The 22,255-nt window shown below is 34.8% G+C and overlaps 2 protein-coding genes across 4 annotated transcripts; one reads left to right on the forward strand and one right to left on the reverse strand.

The window, feature by feature from the left end:
• Positions 1 to 1,274: 1,274 nt before the first annotated feature.
• Positions 1,275 to 9,334, reverse strand: LOC117345334. 2 transcript variants are annotated; one of them, XR_004536415.1, is made up of 6 exons: positions 9,217 to 9,334; positions 8,745 to 8,851; positions 8,115 to 8,198; positions 5,576 to 5,693; positions 3,653 to 3,736; positions 1,275 to 2,472 (listed from the first exon to the last, which is right to left on the reverse strand). XR_004536415.1 is itself a non-coding variant. In XM_033908401.1 (6 exons), the coding sequence occupies exons 1-6, from the start codon at positions 9,225 to 9,227 to the stop codon at positions 1,397 to 1,399; spliced, it is 1,446 nt and encodes a 481-aa protein (XP_033764292.1). In that variant the 5' UTR covers positions 9,228 to 9,323; the 3' UTR covers positions 1,275 to 1,396. The 2 variants fall into 2 exon arrangements, 1 of the variants encoding a protein (XP_033764292.1); XM_033908401.1 differs by having other exon boundaries at positions 5,610 to 5,693; positions 9,217 to 9,323.
• Positions 9,335 to 9,525: 191 nt separating this feature from the next.
• LOC117345335 (carbohydrate sulfotransferase 11-like) lies at positions 9,526 to 22,055 on the forward strand. 2 transcript variants are annotated; one of them, XM_033908403.1, is made up of 4 exons: positions 9,526 to 9,649; positions 19,864 to 19,970; positions 20,334 to 20,399; positions 20,930 to 22,055. In XM_033908403.1, exons 2-4 carry the CDS (start codon positions 19,871 to 19,873, stop codon positions 22,003 to 22,005), a joined length of 1,242 nt encoding a protein of 413 aa, XP_033764294.1. In that variant the 5' UTR covers positions 9,526 to 9,649; positions 19,864 to 19,870; the 3' UTR covers positions 22,006 to 22,055. The 2 variants fall into 2 exon arrangements, with proteins under 2 accessions (XP_033764294.1, XP_033764293.1); XM_033908402.1 differs by lacking the exon at positions 9,526 to 9,649 and adding an exon at positions 12,702 to 12,779.
• Positions 22,056 to 22,255: the final 200 nt, after the last annotated feature.

Consider the following 22,255-nt stretch of genomic DNA (forward strand, 5'->3'; position numbering starts at 1 on the left):
CGTTTCTATAATTTCCAGACCTGCATAATCAATGTAATTTGAGATATAGCTGTATGAATGTGTAGTTCATTTCTCATTTACACACACACTCCTCTAAGTATCGCGGTTCGACGGTCCTAACCCGTGTCGGGTTTTTCTTTCTCGGAAACCGGTCTGTGCTGTCGTGGTTGTGTCCGGGGGTTAGACTTTTTTCCCTAGCTGATCTGGACACCCCATATATTGTTCAGCGTGGTAATATAGGAGCTTTGTTGGGCAGCACTCAACCAGCCAAAGTCTCACACCTGGTTTAAGATATCCATGTCCACGGAGTATGCCAATGTAAGAATCTTCTATTCTTCCATATATGTATAAACACATTTTAAAGGATGCCAGAGCCGTTTTGTTTTTGATATCGAAACTAATATTTTGCGGCATATTTCCCAGAAAAACTAAAATACGAAGAATTGTGACAAGTCATAAATAAGTTCAACTTTAAAATGATGCAAGAGCCTTTTTAGCTCTCGGCGATAGTCAGATTTGGCATCGAAACTAGTATTTTGTGGCAAAATTCCAGCAAAACTGTACTACGAAGATTTTGTGCATTTGATAAGTTATAGCAATGTATGCGACTAAGTGCACGTCAAATTTTGGAGAATTCATTTTGTATTTCTAACCCAAATTAACTGATTGAAGAAATGCTATATAAATGCTTTTTACCTACATCAAATAAGGAGGGAGTAACATTTCCTACCAGCCTCTCTCGTATGGCAGGCTTAACCTGGATGATTCATCTCTGAGTAAATCGATATTGTTTCGTTCTTATTTTGTACTCGTTGTATCGATTTGTACTCAGATTCCATTATTATGGTGATATTATCTGTTGTTTTGTATTGAAAGGTTTAGAACGGATACGTTAATGAACCTCTATTTATGATAAATGTCAGCTTGTCGAGATAATCTATTTCGATTTGACATATATACATCTAAGTACCATATTGCCATTTGAAAGTCGACATGTTTAGATAATATTTTAACTTAATACAATTTAGTCGTAAAACAAAAATGTGAAGAATGTCAGCTCGTGTGAATTTTTTATGATTGTTTTTGGATTCCTAATATTTACACCTGCATAACCTTAGCTAATCTCCCAGTAAGGTCAAATATCCGAAACACCTTCGGACTAGATGTAGTTGCAACAAATCTATTTATTTATTTATCTGGATTGTCTCATCTATTCTTTTATTTGTTTGTTTATTTATCTATATATATATTTTTTTTGGCGGTGGGGGGGGGGGGGGGGGGGGGGGGGGTCCAATTTATACTAAGCTGAAGTGAAACTTATTTGAAGTTCAACTATGGCGTATGGCGAGCTTTTGTTTAAGTGAGGGAATTATGAAGTGTTACTATCAAGCAGCATTTACGATGGAGGGTTCATATCATAACCAAATAAACGAAAGTCCATCATAAACATTTGCTGAACACGTCGGATAGTTTCTTTTCCTACAGTTTGGTATGCAGATACCAAGGCAGCACGCCGTTGTAACGCCCTTCGTTTGCTCGATACAGGGCGCTTTGTCATCGCGTCAGTTATCCGGTTAATGACAACATTTTCTTTCAAATTCGTTTCCTTTTTGAAAAATTCCCATGGAAATGTACTTTGTGTATGTAGATAGCCCTGTATCTGAAGGGATTGCCATAGTCGATATACATATACTATTCGATCCGGACAAATGTTTCTTCGCGCTTTCTTCCCACGGCCCGATTCTGCTAGTATTGCTCTAATATTCTTGTTCATTTCTTGTCCATCGAAAATTTCCCTAAAAGATGTTTTCTCAGTATCGGAAATTTTTAAATGGTCCACAATGTATTTGGCATCAACCGCCAAAGTCTCCGTGTAAGAAACTGCTTGGTAGGCTACATTGCACGCATCACATAACAGATAGACTGGCGACCAATGTCGATTAATCTTGTCTCCGTTAAAAGCTTGTTCGGTAATAGTATCAAGGAATTCCGAGAAACTTGTATTATATCCACATGCGAATCCGTTTACGGAATAAGGAACACGAAAGTTTTTGTTTCGTTTTAGATGTGTGTTTCTTTCAAGTAAAAATATCTTATCTATAAAACCTGAAAACAGCCTTGAGTACGGTTCACGTGAAATGATTATATTCAACGTGGAGCCTATTGCTGGCTGGTGGGACCCCATGTTGTTACCTATGTTGTGCAAAGAGAATCTCGGCATCGAGAAAACCTTTTCTGCCGATTTTCTCTTTTCCAAAATCACATACACGATTGTCCAGAATGTACTGCCAGCCTTTGGCACCTTACAGACGGAGAAACCAGCTCGGTCAGAATTGTAATACCGCTGTGTCACTTGTTTAGATGTTAGCTTGTACCCGTCCGTTCCTGATGCACAGCCCCGCTGTAATGTAGCCAATCTAGTTTTCCAAGGTTCGGAAGTAAACGCTGCTCTGTTGTTTGGCTGAACCGCACCTGGAAATTGATCCTCAATTAATTTGTATTTTTACAGTTTATTTCTGAAATACCATAACGAACATGTATAATGTAAGACTAAGACAGATGACAAAATATGAAGGGAAAATAGATTTGCATGGCGACCCTTGAACAAGTGAAAGGAGACCATGTAATCCGGGAGGGAAGCGTCGTTAGCGTCATCGACGACACCAACGGTAAAAAAATCTAGGTCAGATTTGAGTTCATTCATTCACTTCCACAATTGTTTTTTTGTGATGATCATATTGTAGGTGTACAGTTTAGATATGTAATGTTGTACCTTGTTGTACAGTTTTAGATGTGTAATGTTGTACCTTGTTGTACAGCTTTAGATATGTAATGTTGTACCTTGTTGTACAGCTTTAGATATGTAATGTTGTACCTTGTTGTACAGTTTTAGATATCTAATGTTGTACCTTGTTGTACAGCTTTAGATATCTAATGTTGTACCTTGTTGTACAGTTTTAGATATCTAATGTTGTACCTTGTTGTACAGTTTTAGATATCTAATGTTGTACCTTGTTGTACAGTTTAGATATGTAATGTTGTACCTTGTTGTACAGTTTTAGATATGTGATGTTGTACCTTGTTGTACAGTTTTAGATATGTAATGTTGTACCTTGTTGTACAGTTTTAGATATCTAATGTTGTACCTTGTTGTACAGTTTAGATATGTAATGTTGTACCTTGTTGTGCAGCTTTAGATATGTAATGTTGTACCTTGTTGTACAGTTTAGATATGTGATGTTGTACCTTGTTGTGCAGCTTTAGATATCTAATGTTGTACCTTGTTGTACAGTTTAGATATCTAATGTTGTACCTTGTTGTACAGTTTTAGATATCTAATGTTGTACCTTGTTGTACAGCTTTAGATATCTAATGTTGTACCTTGTTGTACAGCTTTAGATATGTAATGTTGTACCTTGTTGTACAGTTTTAGATATCTAATGTTGTACCTTGTTGTACAGCTTTAGATATGTAATGTTGTACCTTGTTGTACAGTTTTAGATATCTAATGTTGTACCTTGTTGTACACCTTTAGATATGTAATGTTGTACCTTGTTGTACAGTTTAGATATGTAATGTTGTACCTTGTTGTACAGTTTTAGATATGTAATGTTGTACCTTGTTGTACAGTTTTAGATATGTGATGTTGTACCTTGTTGTACAGTTTTAGATATGTGATGTTGTACAGCTTTGGATTGGTTCAATTGGATCAGCTCCTCACGTTGTTGATATGTACCTTAAACATACAGAAAAAAAACATCACGAGGTTAACATTTATGAGAATGGTAATACTTGATTTAGCAATGGTTGGCATGTATTAGAGTAACGTATCCGTGAACTGTCAGACCGAATTGCATAGTCTTAGTAATATTTGTAACTGAAATAAAATATTATTAAATACATTTTGTGATATCGTATGAATATCAATGCATAATAACTTGAAATATTGGCATTTTTTTGTAACTTGTACAGATCTAGATATGCGATGTACCTTGTAGTACAGCATTAGATATGTAATGTTGTACCTTGTTGTACAGTTTAGATATCTAATGTTGTACCGTGTTGTACAGTTTTAGATATCTAATGTTGTACCTTGTTGTACAGTTTTAGATATCTAATGTTGTACCTTGTTGTACAGTTTAGATATCTAATGTTGTACCTTGATGTACCGTTTTAGATATGTAATGTTGTACCTTGTTGTACAGCTTAAGATATGTAATGTTGTACCTTGTTGTACAGCTTTAGATATGTAATGTTGTACCTTGTTGTACAGTTTTAGATATGTAATGTTGTACCTTGTACAGTTTTAGATGTGTAATGTTGTACCTTGTTGTACAGCTTTAGATATGTAATGTTGTACCTTGTTGTACGGCTTTAGATATCTAATGTTGTACCTTGTTGTACAGTTTTAGATATCTAATGTTGTACCTTGTTGTACAGCTTTAGATATCTAATGTTGTACCTTGTTGTACAGCTTTAGATATCTAATGTTGTACCTTGTTGTACAGTTTAGATATGTAATGTTGTACCTTGTTGTGCAGCTTTAGATATGTAATGTTGTACCTTGTTGTACAGTTTAGATATGTGATGTTGTACCTTGTTGTGCAGCTTTAGATATGTAATGTTGTACCTTGTTGTACAGTTTTATATATCTAATGCTGTACCTTTGTTGTACAGTTTTAGATATGTGATGTTGTACCTTGTTGTACAGTTTTAGATATCTAATGTTGTACCTTGTTGTACAGCTTTAGATATGTAATGTTGTACCTTGTTGTACAGTTTAGATATGTAATGTTGTACCTTGTTGTACAGTTTTAGATATCTAATGTTGTACCTTGTTGTACAGTTTTAGATATCTAATGTTGTACCTTGTTGTACAGTTTTAGATATCTAATGTTGTACCTTGTTGTATAGTTTAGATATCTAATGTTGTACCTTGATGTACCGTTTTAGATATGTAATGTTGTACCTTGTTGTACAGCTTAAGATATGTAATGTTGTACCTTGTTGTACAGCTTTAGATATGTAATGTTGTACCTTGTTGTACAGTTTTAGATATGTAATGTTGTACCTTGTACAGTTTTAGATGTGTAATGTTGTACCTTGTTGTACAGCTTTAGATATGTAATGTTGTACCTTGTTGTACGGCTTTAGATATCTAATGTTGTACCTTGTTGTACAGTTTTAGATATCTAATGTTGTACCTTGTTGTACAGCTTTAGATATCTAATGTTGTACCTTGTTGTACAGCTTTAGATATCTAATGTTGTACCTTGTTGTACAGTTTAGATATGTAATGTTGTACCTTGTTGTGCAGCTTTAGATATGTAATGTTGTACCTTGTTGTACAGTTTAGATATGTGATGTTGTACCTTGTTGTGCAGCTTTAGATATGTAATGTTGTACCTTGTTGTACAGTTTTAGATATGCAATGTTGTATCTTGTAGTACAGCATTAGATATGTAATGTTGTACCTTGTTGTACAGTTTTAGATATGTAATGTTGTACCTTGTTGTACAGTTTAGATATGTAATGTTGTACCTTGTTGTACAGTTTTAGATATGTAATGTTGTACCTTGTTGTACAGTTTTAGATATGTGATGTTGTACCTTGTTGTACAGTTTTAGATATGTGATGTTGTACAGCTTTGGATTGGTTCAATTGGATCAGCTCCTCACGTTGTTGATATGTACCTTAAACATACAGAAAAAAACATCACGAGGTTAACATTGATGAGAATGGTAATACTTGATTTAGCAATGGTTGGCATGTATTAGAGTAACGTATCCGTGAACTGTCAAACCGAATTACATAGTATTGGTTTTATTTGTAACTGAAATAAAATATTATTAAATACATTTTGTGATATCGTATGAATATCAATGCATAATAACTTGAAATATTGGCATTTTTTTGTAACTTGTACAGATCTAGATATGTAATGCTTGTAGTACAGCATTAGATATGTAATGTTGTACCTTGTTGTACAGTTTAGATATCTAATGTTGTACCTTGTTGTACAGTTTTAGATATCTAATGTTGTACCTTGTTGTACTGTTTTAGATATCTAATGTTGTACCTTGTTGTACAGTTTAGATATCTAATGTTGTACCTTGATGTACCGTTTTAGATATGTAATGTTGTACCTTGTTGTACAGCTTAAGATATGTAATGTTGTACCTTGTTGTACAGCTTTAGATATGTAATGTTGTACCTTGTTGTACAGTTTTAGATATGTAATGTTGTACCTTGTTGTACAGTTTTAGATATGTGATGTTGTACCTTGTTGTACAGTTTTATATATCTAATGTTGTACCTTGTTGTACAGTTTAGATATCTAATGTTGTACCTTGTTGTACAGTTTAGATATCTAATGTTGTACCTTGTTGTACAGTTTTAGATATCTAATGTTGTACCTTGTTGTGCAGTTTTAGATATCTAATGTTGTACCTTGTTGTACAGTTTTATATATCTAATGCTGTACCTTTGTTGTACAGTTTTAGATATGTGATGTTGTACCTTGTTGTACAGTTTTAGATATCTAATGTTGTACCTTGTTGTACAGCTTTAGATATGTAATGTTGTACCTTGTTGTACAGTTTAGATATGTAATGTTGTACCTTGTTGTACAGTTTTAGATATCTAATGTTGTACCTTGTTGTACCGTTTTAGATATGTAATGTTGTACCTTGTTGTACAGCTTAAGATATGTAATGTTGTACCTTGTTGTACAGCTTAAGATATGTAATGTTGTACCTTGTTGTACAGCTTTAGATATGTAATGTTGTACCTTGTTGTACAGTTTTAGATATCTAATGTTGTACCTTGTTGTACAGTTTTAGATATCTAATGTTGTACCTTGTTGTACTAATGTTGTACCTTGTTGTACAGTTTTAGATATCTAATGTTGTACCTTGTTGTACAGTTTAGATATCTAATGTTGTACCTTGATGTACCGTTTTAGATATGTAATGTTGTACCTTGTTGTACAGCTTAAGATATGTAATGTTGTACCTTGTTGTACAGCTTAAGATATGTAATGTTGTACCTTGTTGTACAGCTTTAGATATGTAATGTTGTACCTTGTTGTACAGTTTTAGATATGTAATGTTGTACCTTGTTGTACAGTTTTAGATATGTGATGTTGTACCTTGTTGTACAGTTTTATATATCTAATGTTGTACCTTGTTGTACAGTTTAGATATCTAATGTACCTTGTTGTACAGTTTAGATATCTAATGTTGTACCTTGTTGTACAGTTTTAGATATCTAATGTTGTACCTTGTTGTGCAGTTTTAGATATCTAATGTTGTACCTTGTTGTACAGTTTTATATATCTAATGCTGTACCTTTGTTGTACAGTTTTAGATATGTGATGTTGTACCTTGTTGTACAGTTTAGATGTGTAATGTTGTACCTTGTTGTACAGTTTTAGATATGTAATGTTGTACCTTGTTGTACAGTTTAGATATGTAATGTTGTACCTTGTTGTACAGTTTTAGATATGTAATGTTGTACCTTGTTGTACAGCTTTAGATATGTAATGTTGTACCTTGTTGTACAGTTTAGATATGTAATGTTGTACCTTGTACAGTTTAGATATGTGATGTTGTACCTTGTTGTGCAGCTTTAGATATCTAATGTTGTACCTTGTTGTACAGTTTAGATATCTAATGTTGTACCTTGTTGTACAGTTTAGATATCTAATGTTGTACCTTGTTGTACAGTTTTAGATATCTAATGTTGTACCTTGTTGTACAGTTTTAGATATCTAATGTTGTACCTTGTTGTACAGCTTTAGATATGTAATGTTGTACCTTGTTGTACAGTTTAGATATGTAATGTTGTACCTTGTTGTACAGTTTAGATATGTAATGTTGTACCTTGTTGTACAGTTTAGATATGTAATGTACCTTGTAGTACAGCATTAGATATGTGATGTACCTTGTTGTACAGTTTTAGATATCTAATGTTGTACCTTGTTGTACAGCTTTAGATATGTAATGTTGTACCTTGTTGTACAGTTTTAGATATGTAATGTTGTACCTTGTTGTACAGCTTTAGATATGTAATGTTGTACCCTGTTGTACAGTTTTAGATATGTGATGTTGTACCTTGTTGTACAGTTTTAGATATGTGATGTTGTACAGCTTTGGATTGGTTCAATTTGATCATCACCTCACGTTGTTGATATGTACCTTAAACATACAGAAAAAACATCACGAGGTTAACATTGATGAGAATGGTAATACTTGATTTAGCAATGGTTGGCGTGTATTAGAGTAACGTATCCGTGAACTGTCAGACCGAATTACATAGTATTAGTAATATTTGTAACTGAAGTATAAATATTAGTAAAAAAAAATGAGATCGTTGCAAATCAATGGTTAATAACTGGAAACATTGGCATATCTTAAATAGAAGCTGTTTAGAAAAAAAAATAGCGATATATCGTTGCATTTGTTTTTGGGGAACGAATTCACCCGTACAGACAACTTATTTTATTTACAATCCTATATATGTTAGAAGTACGAATGAATGAATACATGGGATATAACTCATCAAAGCGCTTTGTTTGGTGTTACCTTGTTACAATCGGAACACCTCGGGACTTCCCGCAAGCTCTTGAAAGAATACCCAATTGAAGTGTTCCGATTGACCTTGTTTCAATGTTCGTCACTAAGTAACGGAGCATATTCTATTAACACCTGTAAAGTGCGAAAGGGAAATTAAAAATAGCCTACCTGTAAACACGTGATGTACATTAACTCCAATCAACGACAACATGGTCAGTAGCAGTAAAATACGAATCCATCTAATTTTTTGAAATCGACAGTCCAGCATACTGGTTCTGTTAATAAATAGCAATATATCAATTGATGATTTCTAGTCAGAAGACGCGTTGAACGTCCACAACAGTTTGGTGCTATTAAATTCCCAAGGTATGACATACTCATTACTTTTTAGAAGAGTACGAAATTAAGGTATTCAAAAATCTATTGTAATACGACATTGATTACTTATTATCAAAATATTATCATTTGAAATTATCTGATATTATTGATGGCATGATATGTTGAGCTCAATACATTGTATGTCACTGGATATCTCTTAACAACAAGTGATACGATATTCAATTGATGAACCTAAACATCTTTTAAAGAATTTGATTCATTTCACAGCCTTGTCAAATGATAATAATTCACATATACTGACCTGCTGTCCATCTCCTCTCGTACCCATATACGCTTTTAACTGCCTGCAATCTCATCACTATGTAAATCATGTACATTATAATTTGACAAAATTTGCTTGAAGGCTTAACCTCAATATATGTTACATAACATACACTATAGGACAAAATATTCCATTCTGACAAATCGCCGCGGGTGTTGGTTGATTTCTCTGCTGACAATTCGGACCACGTGTCATGCATGCTCAATTAAGACAGGTTTACAAAAGTAATTTTGAGTATATTTTATCATTCCAGACATCAGATATGTTAAGTATTCCGGAATTCAGAGAGATTGGTATTGGGAAGTTTTTTTATTGCCGTAATAAAGAAGGATCACTCCCGTACATCGCAATTTTATCGGGTATCAAGACGTGATCGGTTTTTAGAAGGGTACGATATAATGTAGGTTCAATGGTAAGTTACACGGGTACATTATTTTGCGTTTAATTTTGTTTAGATAAAAAAATATGTAATCGGTAGTTTTACCATCTGAAGGTCAAATTTAAGTATGGTCCATTTCTATTGAGAAAACACATCGATCACAGAACGTATTTAACTAAACGTAGTTCTTAATCAATATATTTTCATAATTTTATATATGATCACAGTATACCATTTGTTTCGAAGATTGTATAGTTTTACCTTAATAATACTTACCTAAATATTTTTAATTTAACCTTATTTGCACTTACATTGCATAATGGTGAATTGTGTTTTCCCTTATATTAAATCATTCGTTTTGTACAATTTTGCTGTAAAGCTGATAAACAGTTTTAGGGAAATGACGCGAAATTTGATATATGATTTAAACCAGAATTCACGTTATTATATGTATCGCTTGTCCCGCTTTGTTATCGTATTAAGTTTTATGCAAATTCCATAATTATTCTAAATTTCAGTACTTATTCAAAAACAAGTAAATATACATCTACATTTGATAGTATGAAAGCACCCTGGAAAGCACTCTAAATATGTTATAGAATGTATGTGTGAATATGTTATAGAATGTATGTGTGAATATGTTATAGAATGTATGTGTGAATATGTTATAGAATGTATGTGTGAATATGTTATAGAATGTATGTGTGAATATGTTATAGAATGTATGTGTGAATATGTTATAGAATGTATGTGTGAATATGTTATAGAATGTATGTGTGAATATGTTATAGAATGTATGTGTGAATATGTTATAGAATGTATGTGTGAATATGTTATAGAATGTATGTGTGAATATGTTATAGAATGTATGTCTGAATATTGATGCATTTCAAAACAAATATCAAGTGTCGCAAATCACCTTATTCTCAATATTTCCCTTAATAAAACATTTAACCGCAAAAATCTTTCTGAAAAGTGAGAGAGAAAAACAAAGATATTTGATAGAATGTATTCCAATTTGACTATCAATAAATTTGTAGGTCAAATAGAGAGGCAATGACAATTTTATATAAATTTCTCAAAATCAATGGGTTTTAGCCCAAAAATACAGCAAAAACTTAAATTCACCTAATCTGTGGGGTGTGTTGAAATGTCTTTACCTCAATGCAATTATTACGTGTTTTGTTAAATAATTACGCTTTTTAAGAAATTAAGCTAAAGAGTAAACTCCAAAGTTCATATTCTCAGCATCCTTAATGTCCAGAGTCTCTGGGCCATAAATTCTGCATCGTATTCCGTAAATGAAGGTAGATGATAGCGGACCGAATTCCTGATTCTCAGCATCCGTAGTTTCCAGAGTCACTGGACCATAAATTCTGCATGGTATGTACCAAGTTTGGTTAAATCAGGACGTACACCTTTTTACCTACGGATCTAAACGTAAAACATTGAACTGAAATGTTGACGACGCCAGAAAAGTACATATTGTTTCCACAATGACTGAAACCTGGTGATTTATGCTTAATGTTTTATATCAATACATACATGTACTCACGATTCAGGTTATCAAAGAGTTCACGCGTACAGCTAGATACCGAAAATGTAAAACGAGTATAATAAATTTGATATAATGTTATTAAATAAAGGAAACTAATACATATTCGAAAAATCTGATTTATTTTGTTGATACCATTATTTTATCTATAGTTATAAAAGCGAAATCTCGAGTCTAATTGATACTGAAATATTAACACAACCACTGTACTAAACCTACATTAGTGATCAGTCTTAAAAGATTACGAAAAATTGAAACAAAATTATTATACATGTACCATTGTCAGCTGATGATAGTGTCTGTAACAAAACTAGGAATTGATATGTCCTCTTTCTTATCGATATAATAAAGTCTGACCAGAATCACTTTTCGTTGAATAATCCAATTTGTGCGTAGGTATGTCAAGTACAAGTAACGAGTACATCCACACACGTGTACTGGTTGTGGAGAAACTTGTCGGTAAGCTTGTGATTAAAAGTTTAATAAAAGACAAGCGATTGGTGAGACACATTATTACATAATCGTTATAAATCAATAACATATAAGGCCATATAAGCTGAGCATGGTTTCTGTATATAATCGTTATAAATCAATAACATATAAGGCCATATAAGCTGAGCATGGTTTCTGTATATAATCGTAATAGATCAATAACATATAAGACCATATAAGCTTACTGAGCATGCATGGTTTCTGTATATAATCGTTATAAATTAATGCATTTAATGACAATCGAAAGCTTATCAAATGTTTTTACATATTTTGATTATTAAGACTTATGAACCTGATTGTTCTCGTTCATTGGGTTTTCTCGTTGAACGTTATCCAATATAATATCATATGAATAGTCGGGCCGAGTATTCAATTTGCCAGCAAGACGTCTTGGTGACAATTGAATGTAGATTTAAGAGGAAGCAGAGAAAGAAAAAAAAAATGCAAACAAAATATGCAATAGCAATATATGCACGAATAACACAAAACGGAAGGAAAACTAGCAACTCTGTACACGGGAAAAATAAAGCCCTGGAGGGATTTAAACTCGTTATACTGTCATCTTTATCCTAGTGAGATATCAACATAGCCCCGACAATTGATTCGACTATATAAACATACACGTATACAATGCAACCAATTAAGATTATCATTTTTTATCAGAAATCCAATGGTGGTCACGTAAATTAAATCAGAGTTTCAATTGGTTCCAATCAACGTCAAAATTTTACAATAATGCTTTTAAATTCTAAAACGATTTTTTAACAATCAATGATTTCCACGTTTTAATTCACCATGTTGCAAAAATTACTTTAGAACGAGTGAAAGCGTTGTCATCAGATAGATAAATCACATATACATTGTATATGCCATTATATATATAATCTTCACCAAACACGTGTAGTTTATAATGTATTTAATGATTCTTTTACAATCAGATCAATTACATGTAATTGATGAAAGATCACGATAACACACGACAACATGATTGCGCCGTACAGACAATGTACCCCTAAAGGCATATTGCTTGATTTGCTCATACATATCACTGCAGTGTCCCCAGACACTTCTCTCAGGAAAAGGGAAAATATAACAGCTTCCTCTTCAACTTCACAGGTAAATGAATTTAATACTAATCATATGTGATTATTCATATACATATTTGGAACATGCTTGAAATATCGACTGTTTATCGATACGAGTAGGAGACGGATCATTTGAGCTCCTGGTTTTGTTACAGACACGTATCATCAGTTGGCCCTAAAAAGTGACATACGTGTATAATATTTTGCTTTAATTTTTCACAATCTTTTGAAACTGATAAGTATTAACACTTTAGTACTTGACGCTGTGATTGACACTCTGATATGTTAACCCGCAATATCCTGTACATTATTTTAACTCTGTAGCCAAGAATAAGATTCGGTATGATATTTCAATCTTAGTGAATTTAGGATATGTAGATTAATTATTGAGAATGTCATAATTATGTATTCGTTTACTTGTATCGATGTACATATTAATTACTTGTATAAGTATAACGCAGATATCTTTTTTATAAACATAGATGATATTTCTATTTTTCTCGTTTTGCATTTCGGTATCTAGTTATAAATAAGCCTGAACTCTTCGCCTACCTTTAAAGTGAGAAAAGTATTGATAAAAAAACATTCAGCATGAAATTATCAATGTTTTCGTCTTTGCTTTTTACACGTTTTCACTTCAAAGTTTTGCGTTTAGAACCGTTGCTCAAAAATCATCAGTCCAACTTTAACCAAATTTTGTAAGTGTTGTAAGATCACATTGTGGATATCTCAACATAAACCTGGAATATAGGTGTATTGTAGTATGGACATCTCAACACACCCTACAGATTATATTGTAGTATGGACATCTCAACACACCCTACAGATTATATTGTAGTACAGACATCTCAACACACCCTACAGATTATATTTTAGTATGGACATCTCAACACACCCTACAGATTACATTGTAGTACAGACATCTCAACACACCCTACAGATTACATTGTAGTACAGACATCTCAACACACCCTACAGATTACATTGTAGTACAGACATCTCAACACACCCTACAGATTACATTGTAGTACAGACATCTCAACACACCCTACAGATTACATGTGTAGTATGGACATCTCAACACACCCTACAGATTACATTGTAGTACAGACATCTCAACACACCCTACAGATTACATGTGTAGTATGGACATCTCAACACACCCTACATATTACATGTGTAGTATGGACCTCACAACACACCCTACAGATTACATTGTAGTACAGACATCTCAACACACCCTACAGATTACGTTGTAGTATAGACATCTCAACACACCATACAGATTACATGTGTAGTATGGACCTCACAACACACCCTACAGATTACATTGTAGTACAGACATCTCAACACACCCTACAGATTACATGTGTAGTATGGACATCTCAACACACCCTACAGATTACATGTGTAGTATGGACATCTCAACACACCCTACTGATTACATGTGTAGTATGGACATCTCAACACACCCTACAGATTACATGTGTAGCATGGACATCTCAACACACCCTACAGATTACATTGTAGTATGGACATCTCAACACACCCTACAGATTACATTGTAGTATGGACATCTCAACACACCCTACAGATTACATTGTAGTATGGACATCTCAACACACCCTACATATTACATTGTAGTATGAACATCTCAACACACCCTACATATTACATTGTAGCATGGACATCTCAACACACCCTACATATTACATTGTAGAACAGACATCTCAACAAACCATACAGATTACATGTGTAGTATGGATATCTCAACACACCCTACAGATTACATGTGTAGTATGGACATCTCAACACACCCTACAGATTACATTGTAGTATGGACATCTCAACACAACCTACAGATTACATGTGTAGTATAGACATCTCAACACACCCTACAGATTACATGTGTAGTATGGACATCTCAACACACCCTACAGATTACATGTGTAGCATGGACATCTCAACACACCCTACGGATTACATTGTAGTATAGAGGTCTCAACACACTCTACAGATTACATTGTAGTATGGACATCTCAACAAACCATACAGATTACATGTGTAGTATGGATATCTCAACACACCCTACAGATGACATTGTAGTACAGACATCTCAACACACCCTACAGATTACATTGTAGTACAGACATCTCAACACACCCTACAGATTACATTGTAGTATGGACATCTCAACACACCCTACAGATTACATTGTAGTATGGACATCTCAACACACCCTACAGATTACATGTGTAGTATGGACATCTCAACACACCCTACAGATTACATGTGTAGTACAGACATCTCAACACACCCTACAGATTACATTGTAGTATGGACATCTCAACACACCCTACAGATTACATTGTAGTATGGACATCTCAACACACCCTACAGATTACATTGTAGTATGGACATCTCAACACACCCTACAGATTACATTGTAGTATGGACATCTCAACACACCCTACAGATTACATTGTAGTATGGACATCTCAACACACCCTACAGATTACATTGTAGTATGGACATCTCAACACACCCTACAGATTACATTGTAGTATAGACATCTCAACACACCCTACAGATTACATTGTAGTATAGACATCTCAACACACCCTACAGATTACATTGTAGTATGGACATCTCAACACACCCTACAGATTACATGTGTAGTACAGACATCTCAACACACCCTACAGATTACATGTGTAGTATGGACATCTCAACACACCCTACAGATTACATGTGTAGTACAGACATCTCAACACACCCTACAGATTACATGTGTAGTATGGACATCTCAACACACCCTACAGATTACATTGTAGTATGGACATCTCAACACACCCTACAGATTACATTGTAGTATGGACATCTCAACACACCCTACAGATTACATGTGTAGTATGGACATCTCAACACACCCTACAGATTACATTGTAGTACAGACATCTCAACACACCCTACAGATTACATGTGTAGTACAGACATCTCAACACACCCTACAGATTACATGTGTAGTATGGACATCTCAACACACCCTACAGATTACATTGTAGTATAGACATCTCAACACACCCTACAGATTACATGTGTAGTATAGATATCTCAACACACCCTACAGATTACATGTGTAGTATGGACATCTCAACACAACCTACAGATTACATTGTAGTATGGACATCTCAACACACCCTACAGATTACATGTGTAGTATAGACATCTCAACACACCCTACAGATTACATGTGTAGTATGGACATCTCAACACACCCTACAGATTACATGTGTAGTATGGACATCTCAACACACCCTACAGATTACATGTGTAGTATAGACATCTCAACACACCCTACAGATTACATGTGTAGTATGGACATCTCAACACACCCTACAGATTACATTGTAGTATAGACATCTCAACACACCCTACAGATTACATTGTAGTATAGACATCTCAACACACCCTACAGATTACATTGTAGTATAGACATCTCAACACACCCTACAGATTACATGTGTAGTATGGACATCTCAACACACCCTACAGATTACATGTGCAGCATGGACATCTCAACACACCCTACAGATTACATTGTAGTACAGACATCTCAACACACCCTACAGATTACATTGTAGTATGGACATCTCAACACACCCTACATATTACATTGTAGTATGGACATCTCAACACACCCTACAGATTACATGTGTAGTATGGACATCTCAACACACCCTACAGATTACATTGTAATATGGCCATCTCAACACACCCTACAGATTACATTGTAGTATGGATATCTCAACACACCCTACAGATTACATTGTAGTATGGACATCTCAACACACCCTACAGATTACATTGTAGTATGGACATCTCAACACACCCTACATATTACATTGTAGTATGGACATCTCAACACACCCTACAGATTATCTAAGATTTCCATAAATTGATATGAAATAAAATACATCAATATTAGCACGTCTATAACAAATAGTTTTGTGAAAACTACAGCAATTTGGTTAAGTTACCTAGTTTGTTTAAAACTTACCGTACTTGACGTGTAATTCTTGTTTAATTCATATATCAAATATGGCGTATGTTCCCCCAAAAAATATGCAAAAAAAGAATTATTTGAAAGAAGGGCATGAAAGCTCTGCGAATAATTCTTCATATATCGAAGATAACGTTGATGAAAATAAGATGAAATCTTTGAAACAAAAGATGAATTGTAATAATATATACAGGTGGGTAATTATACTAATACAGAACTATGCTTAGTTATTAAATACGTTCCGTGAATATTGCATTTATTTTTGTAGAAATGGACCGTAGGGCCATTCAACCTTTAGCTGGTAAATTCACCGATACCGATTTATCTTTAATTTAAGAATTCTAAATTCAACACAATGTACCAGTGCGACTTTCCTACCTTTCTAAAAACAGATCACCTCTTAGGATTGATCTTTCTTTATTATAGCAATAAAATATTCCCGATATTTATCTCTCTTAATACCGAATATCGAGTCCAATATTTGTCTGGAATGGTAAAATATACTCAAAGCAATTCTGTGACACGTGGTCCAACCAGCCAACCGAGAAATCTGTTTATCTTTAGACGTACTCGGTTGGTAGGTAATGCAATGCTTATTGACCTGAAGCCTTGCGGCATATATGACAAATTACAATGTACATGCTTTACAAAGTGACTGGTTGGCGGAAAGTTAAAAGCTTGGGTGCTAGAGATATAGAAGATGGGCAGTATATATAACGTAGTATAATTTAGCATATTCTGGACGCAGGCATAATTGCACCAATGTTTAGATTGTTGTCAATTTAATATTCAAAAAAGATGTATCAATGTTCATGTGGGCACGATACTCCAAACGGTGTTCAAGCTGTCAACAATTCTTTGCGCGAACGAGTATTTTTTCAATGCTGGGTGAATGTCCCCGGGTCCTTCTCTTTTGCTTTTTTTTTTTTTCTTCTTTTTTTTTTCTGTTGACTCATAGCCTCCCTTCAAGATTTTGAAAACTTCAGTCATGTCCCCCTGTTATACAGTGTCATGAATCATTATCATTTGAAATGGCTTTGATGATGGACTGCAAATATTTACCTATATTACCAAGCTCTTCAGTTATGTACAGTTATGTTAAAAGTTGAACAAATTGAACGCGACATACCCGGTATGACCATTAGTGTTGTATGCTGTAATCTTACAGCTAGGATGAGGTCCCAAAGGGGATATTTTTTTGCGGCGGAAAAGTACTAAATTTTGTTCTATACATTGTGGTAAATCAGCTTGGTTACGCTATGTAAAGAAATATTGATACTCTTTAGTTGGACATTACAATTAACTTAATGGGCACTAAAAATAGGTATCACATTGTAAAACACATTTCATAACGTCGTAACAGACGACCCATCGAGTACACAAAATCGGTTCCCCATCAGCCAAGAATGTTATATACCAGATATGAACCAAATTCTTATATTCCTACAACTACAAAAGAGAGCTGGTTTTAAAGAATTTGCTATGTTTATGTTTCTCTTATTGTGACCCGCCACTCAGGCCCTCGGAGGACGAGACACAGTTTATACAAAATTGGTTTTCCTACATTCAAGGATAATACAGAAAAACAAATCTGTCAATATCCATTGAGTGGTTCATTACTAGTCGCGATTTTTAGGGAAAAGTTGACCGACGGACGCCGGACTCCGGACGCCGAACACCACGTCATGGCATAAGCAAATCAGCCCTTCGGGCCAGGATAGCTAGCAAGGTTAGCTACGCCCCTGGTCAGTGTCAGACAATGCTAGCTACGCCCCTGGTCAATATCAGACAATGCTAGCTACGCCCCTGGTCAATATCAGACAATGCTAGCCACGCCCCTGGTCAATATCAGACAATGCTAGCTACGCCCCTGGTCAATATCAGACAATGCTAGCCACGCCCCTGGTCAATATAAGACAATGCTAGCTACGCCCCTGACAAATGTCAGACAATGCTAGCCACGCCCCTGGTCAATATCAGACAATGCTAGCTACGCCCCTGGTCAATATCAGACAATGCTAGCTACGCCCCTGGTCAATATCAGACAATGCTAGCTACGCCCCTGGTCAATATCAGACAATGCTAGCCACGCCCCTGGTCAATATCAGACAATCTAGCTACGCCCCTGACAAATGTCAGACAGTTCTAGCTACTCCCCCAGTCAATGTCAGGTAATGCTATTAGCTATGCCTTTTGCCAATGTCAAACAAGACTAGCTACACTATTTGCCCATGTCAGACAAGGCTTACTACGCCCCTGGTCAATTTAGACAAGATTAATGTATAGAGCGAAGAGCATCTGTCATGGTCAGTGTAGTTAGTTAAGCCATAGATAAAGAGTCCGTGTTAAACCTGTACAATGACATAAATATACTTATGTTCAATACATTTGCTATCAAAATTAATTTTAATATTTCGTTTCTTATAGATTATGCACCTTTTGGATTAATTACCTGCCATATAACAAAATGATGTAAAAGGATGAGCAAATAGACCCTTCTGCAAACCGAACCCTCTATTAACCGGCCAAATATTCATGTCACATGCATGACCGGTTTAGAGAAATTCACTGCAATTACATGAGATTGTTGGATACATACTTCTTACTTCAATTTAAGATTGTATCACTTTTTATTAATATTTTGCTACATATTGAACTCATAATAGGAAACATGTCATACCCTCAAAGATATAAAATCATTGCAAGTGGCATTATTTTGATAAGCGAACGATGTCGTATACAGCTGGTGGCACATACCCTGGGTCTTTTTGACTTTAAAGTAAAACCTACTTTATTGGTTGTCTCTTAGACTGATACATATGGCTTCCAGTTATGACTAAATTGTTACGTGGGCAAAATTGATTGTTCCTCTAAAAGTTCCGTTAGTTTTTAATGGGTATGTATTCAGATTCTTTGATTACAGTAAACTGTACTTATATCTATAGGTATTGGAATACATGCCTCTAAATGACTTTCAACGCGTTTACTTACTTATATACAGTACATAATAAGTACAAAACGCATCAATTAATCTAACGATATTTATCAACAGAACCAGTATGCTAGACGGTGGATTTCATAGGATCAGATGGATTCGTATTTCTCTACTACTGGCCATTTTGCTTTTACTTGGAGTCATTGTACAACAAATGTTTACAGGTAGACTATTTTCAATTTTCTATTTTCACTTCACAGTTATTATAGCATTATATTTCGCTAGTGACGTGCATTGTAACAAGGTTATATTGAACCGCTCACATTATTTATTTGATCACAAAATGAAGTAGTTTGAAGGAGTAGCCTATATCCCACGTGTTCATTTATTTACGAACGGAGCGCTAGCGCTGCTTCGTTCTTCTATATACATAGGATAAACAAATATTTATTTCTACTATGTAAGATTTACCAATATTTCAGGTTATAAAGTATATATGTTTAACTAATAGCATGTGCCGCATTGAATCAAATATTCCAAATATGTTTCGTTCGTTATAAAACATAATTCGTTTTGGTATTTTTCAGATACATATCAACAACATGAAGAGCTGATCAAATCAGGTCCATCTAAAGCTGTACAACAAGGTCAAGGTACAACATTACATATCTAAAGCTTTACAACAAGGTACAACATTACACATCTAAACTGTACACCTACAATATGATCATCACAAGAAACAATTGTGACGGTGAATGAACTCAAATTTGACCTAGATTTACACCGTTGGTGTTGTCGATGAAGATGAAGACGCTTTCCCTTCCGGAACACCCGGGGTGTTTTCACTTGTTCAAGGGTCGCCATGCAAATCTATTTTCTATTCATAGTTTTTCCTGTTTGTTCTGAGTTGGATCTGTCTGTTTGTTTCTATCAACCAAGCGATATCCTGTGTCTAAATGGACTTTGATCCTGACAGACACTACCAACAACGAATCCATACTATCACAAACGTAATTGCAAGGTTTATGATATGAGTATGTTCAATAATATATGGTATCTATCAGCATGTCGTTGTTGAAGGACTCTTTAAGGTCATCTGTTTTAGTCTTACATTATACATATTCGTTATAGTATTTCAGAAATAAACTGTAAAAATACAAATTAATTGCGGATCAATTTCCAGGTGCGGTTCAGCCAAACAACAGAGCAGCGTTTACTTCCGAACCTTGGAAAACTAGATTGGCTACATTACAGCGGGGCTGTGCATCAGGAACGGACGGGTACAAGCTAACATCTAAACAAGTGACACAGCGGTATTACAATTCTGATCGAGCTGGTTTCTCCGTCTGTAAGGTGCCAAAGGCTGGCAGTACATTCTGGACAATCGTGTATGTGATTTTGGAAAAGAGACAATCAGCAGAAAAGGTTTTTTCGATGCCGAGAAACTCTCTGCACAATATGGGTAATAATATGGGGTCTCGTGAGCCGGCAATAGGCTCCCATTTGAATATAATTATTTCACGAGAACCGTACTCAAGGCTGTTTTCCGGTTTCATTGATAAGATTTTTCTTCCTGGGCAAATGGGACATTCAAAAGGAAAACATTCTCGTCTTGGAAGGTACAGCGTAAACGGATTTACATGTGGCTTTAATAAAAGTTTTTCAGAATTTCTAGATACTGTTACCGAACACGCTTTCAGTGGAGGCAAGATTGATCGACACTGGTCGCCAGTCTATCTGTTATGTGATGCATGCAAAGTAACCTACCAAGCAGTTTCTCACACGACCACATTGACAGCCGATACAGAATACATTGTGAACAATTTAAAAGTTTCGGATAGTGAGAAAAATTCTTTAAAGCGAATGTTCCACAAAAAGGAAATGAATCAGACTCTCAAAGGATTACTTGAAGATTTAGCGCGTGTGACAAAACCGCAAAGAAAGAATTGTCCGGATCGAATAGTATATGTATATCGACTATGGCAATCCCTTCAGATACAGGGCTATTTGCATACTCAAAGTACATTTCCATGGGAATTTTTCAAAAACGAAACGAATTTGGAAGATCATCTTATCATTAACCGGATAATTGACGCGATGACAAAGCGCCCTGTATCGAGCAAACAAAGGGCGTTACAACGGCGTGCTGCCTTGGTATCTGCATACCAAACTGTAGGAAAAGAAACTATCCGACGTGTTCAGCAAATGTTTATGATGGACTTTCGTTTATTTGGTTATGATATGAACCCTCCATCGTGAATGCTTTTTGTATCGATATATATTTTATAAACAGTTCTGATAATTTCTAATCTGTGTACAGTTCTATTTTTACTCCGGTTGTCGTTTCCGGAACCCTTGGTTACCCAGGTACCTGTTAAACGGTCTCTATGAAAACTTTTATTTAGAATTTTTGTCACTTTCATTATCCCTACTTATTTATTCCACTCTCAATATGTGGTGTAAATATTCATTCAATGATAATCCTATCAATACCGGTTGCTTTATAAGC

The sequence above is a fragment of the Pecten maximus genome, chromosome 16, assembly GCF_902652985.1.
Source record: "Pecten maximus chromosome 16, xPecMax1.1, whole genome shotgun sequence".
NCBI classification, from domain to species: domain Eukaryota; kingdom Metazoa; phylum Mollusca; class Bivalvia; order Pectinida; family Pectinidae; genus Pecten; species Pecten maximus.

What these genes read in the sequence shown, in the direction of transcription:
- LOC117345334 (XM_033908401.1), bottom strand. An exon ending in TGTACATCACGTGTTTACAG is followed by an intron (nt 8,199 to 8,744) that starts GTAGGCTATTTT and finishes TGTATGTTTAAG; the next exon opens with GTACATATCAACAACGTGAG. An exon ending in ATCTAAAACTGTACAACAAG is followed by an intron (nt 2,473 to 3,652) that starts GTACAACATCAC and finishes ATCAATTTCCAG; the next exon opens with GTGCGGTTCAGCCAAACAAC.
- LOC117345335 (XM_033908403.1), top strand. Translation starts at nt 19,871, where the DNA reads ATGCTAGACGGTGGATTTCATAGGATCAGATGGATTCGTATTTCTCTA. An exon ending in TGTACAACAAATGTTTACAG is followed by an intron (nt 19,971 to 20,333) that starts GTAGACTATTTT and finishes GGTATTTTTCAG; the next exon opens with ATACATATCAACAACATGAA. An exon ending in AGCTGTACAACAAGGTCAAG is followed by an intron (nt 20,400 to 20,929) that starts GTACAACATTAC and finishes ATCAATTTCCAG; the next exon opens with GTGCGGTTCAGCCAAACAAC.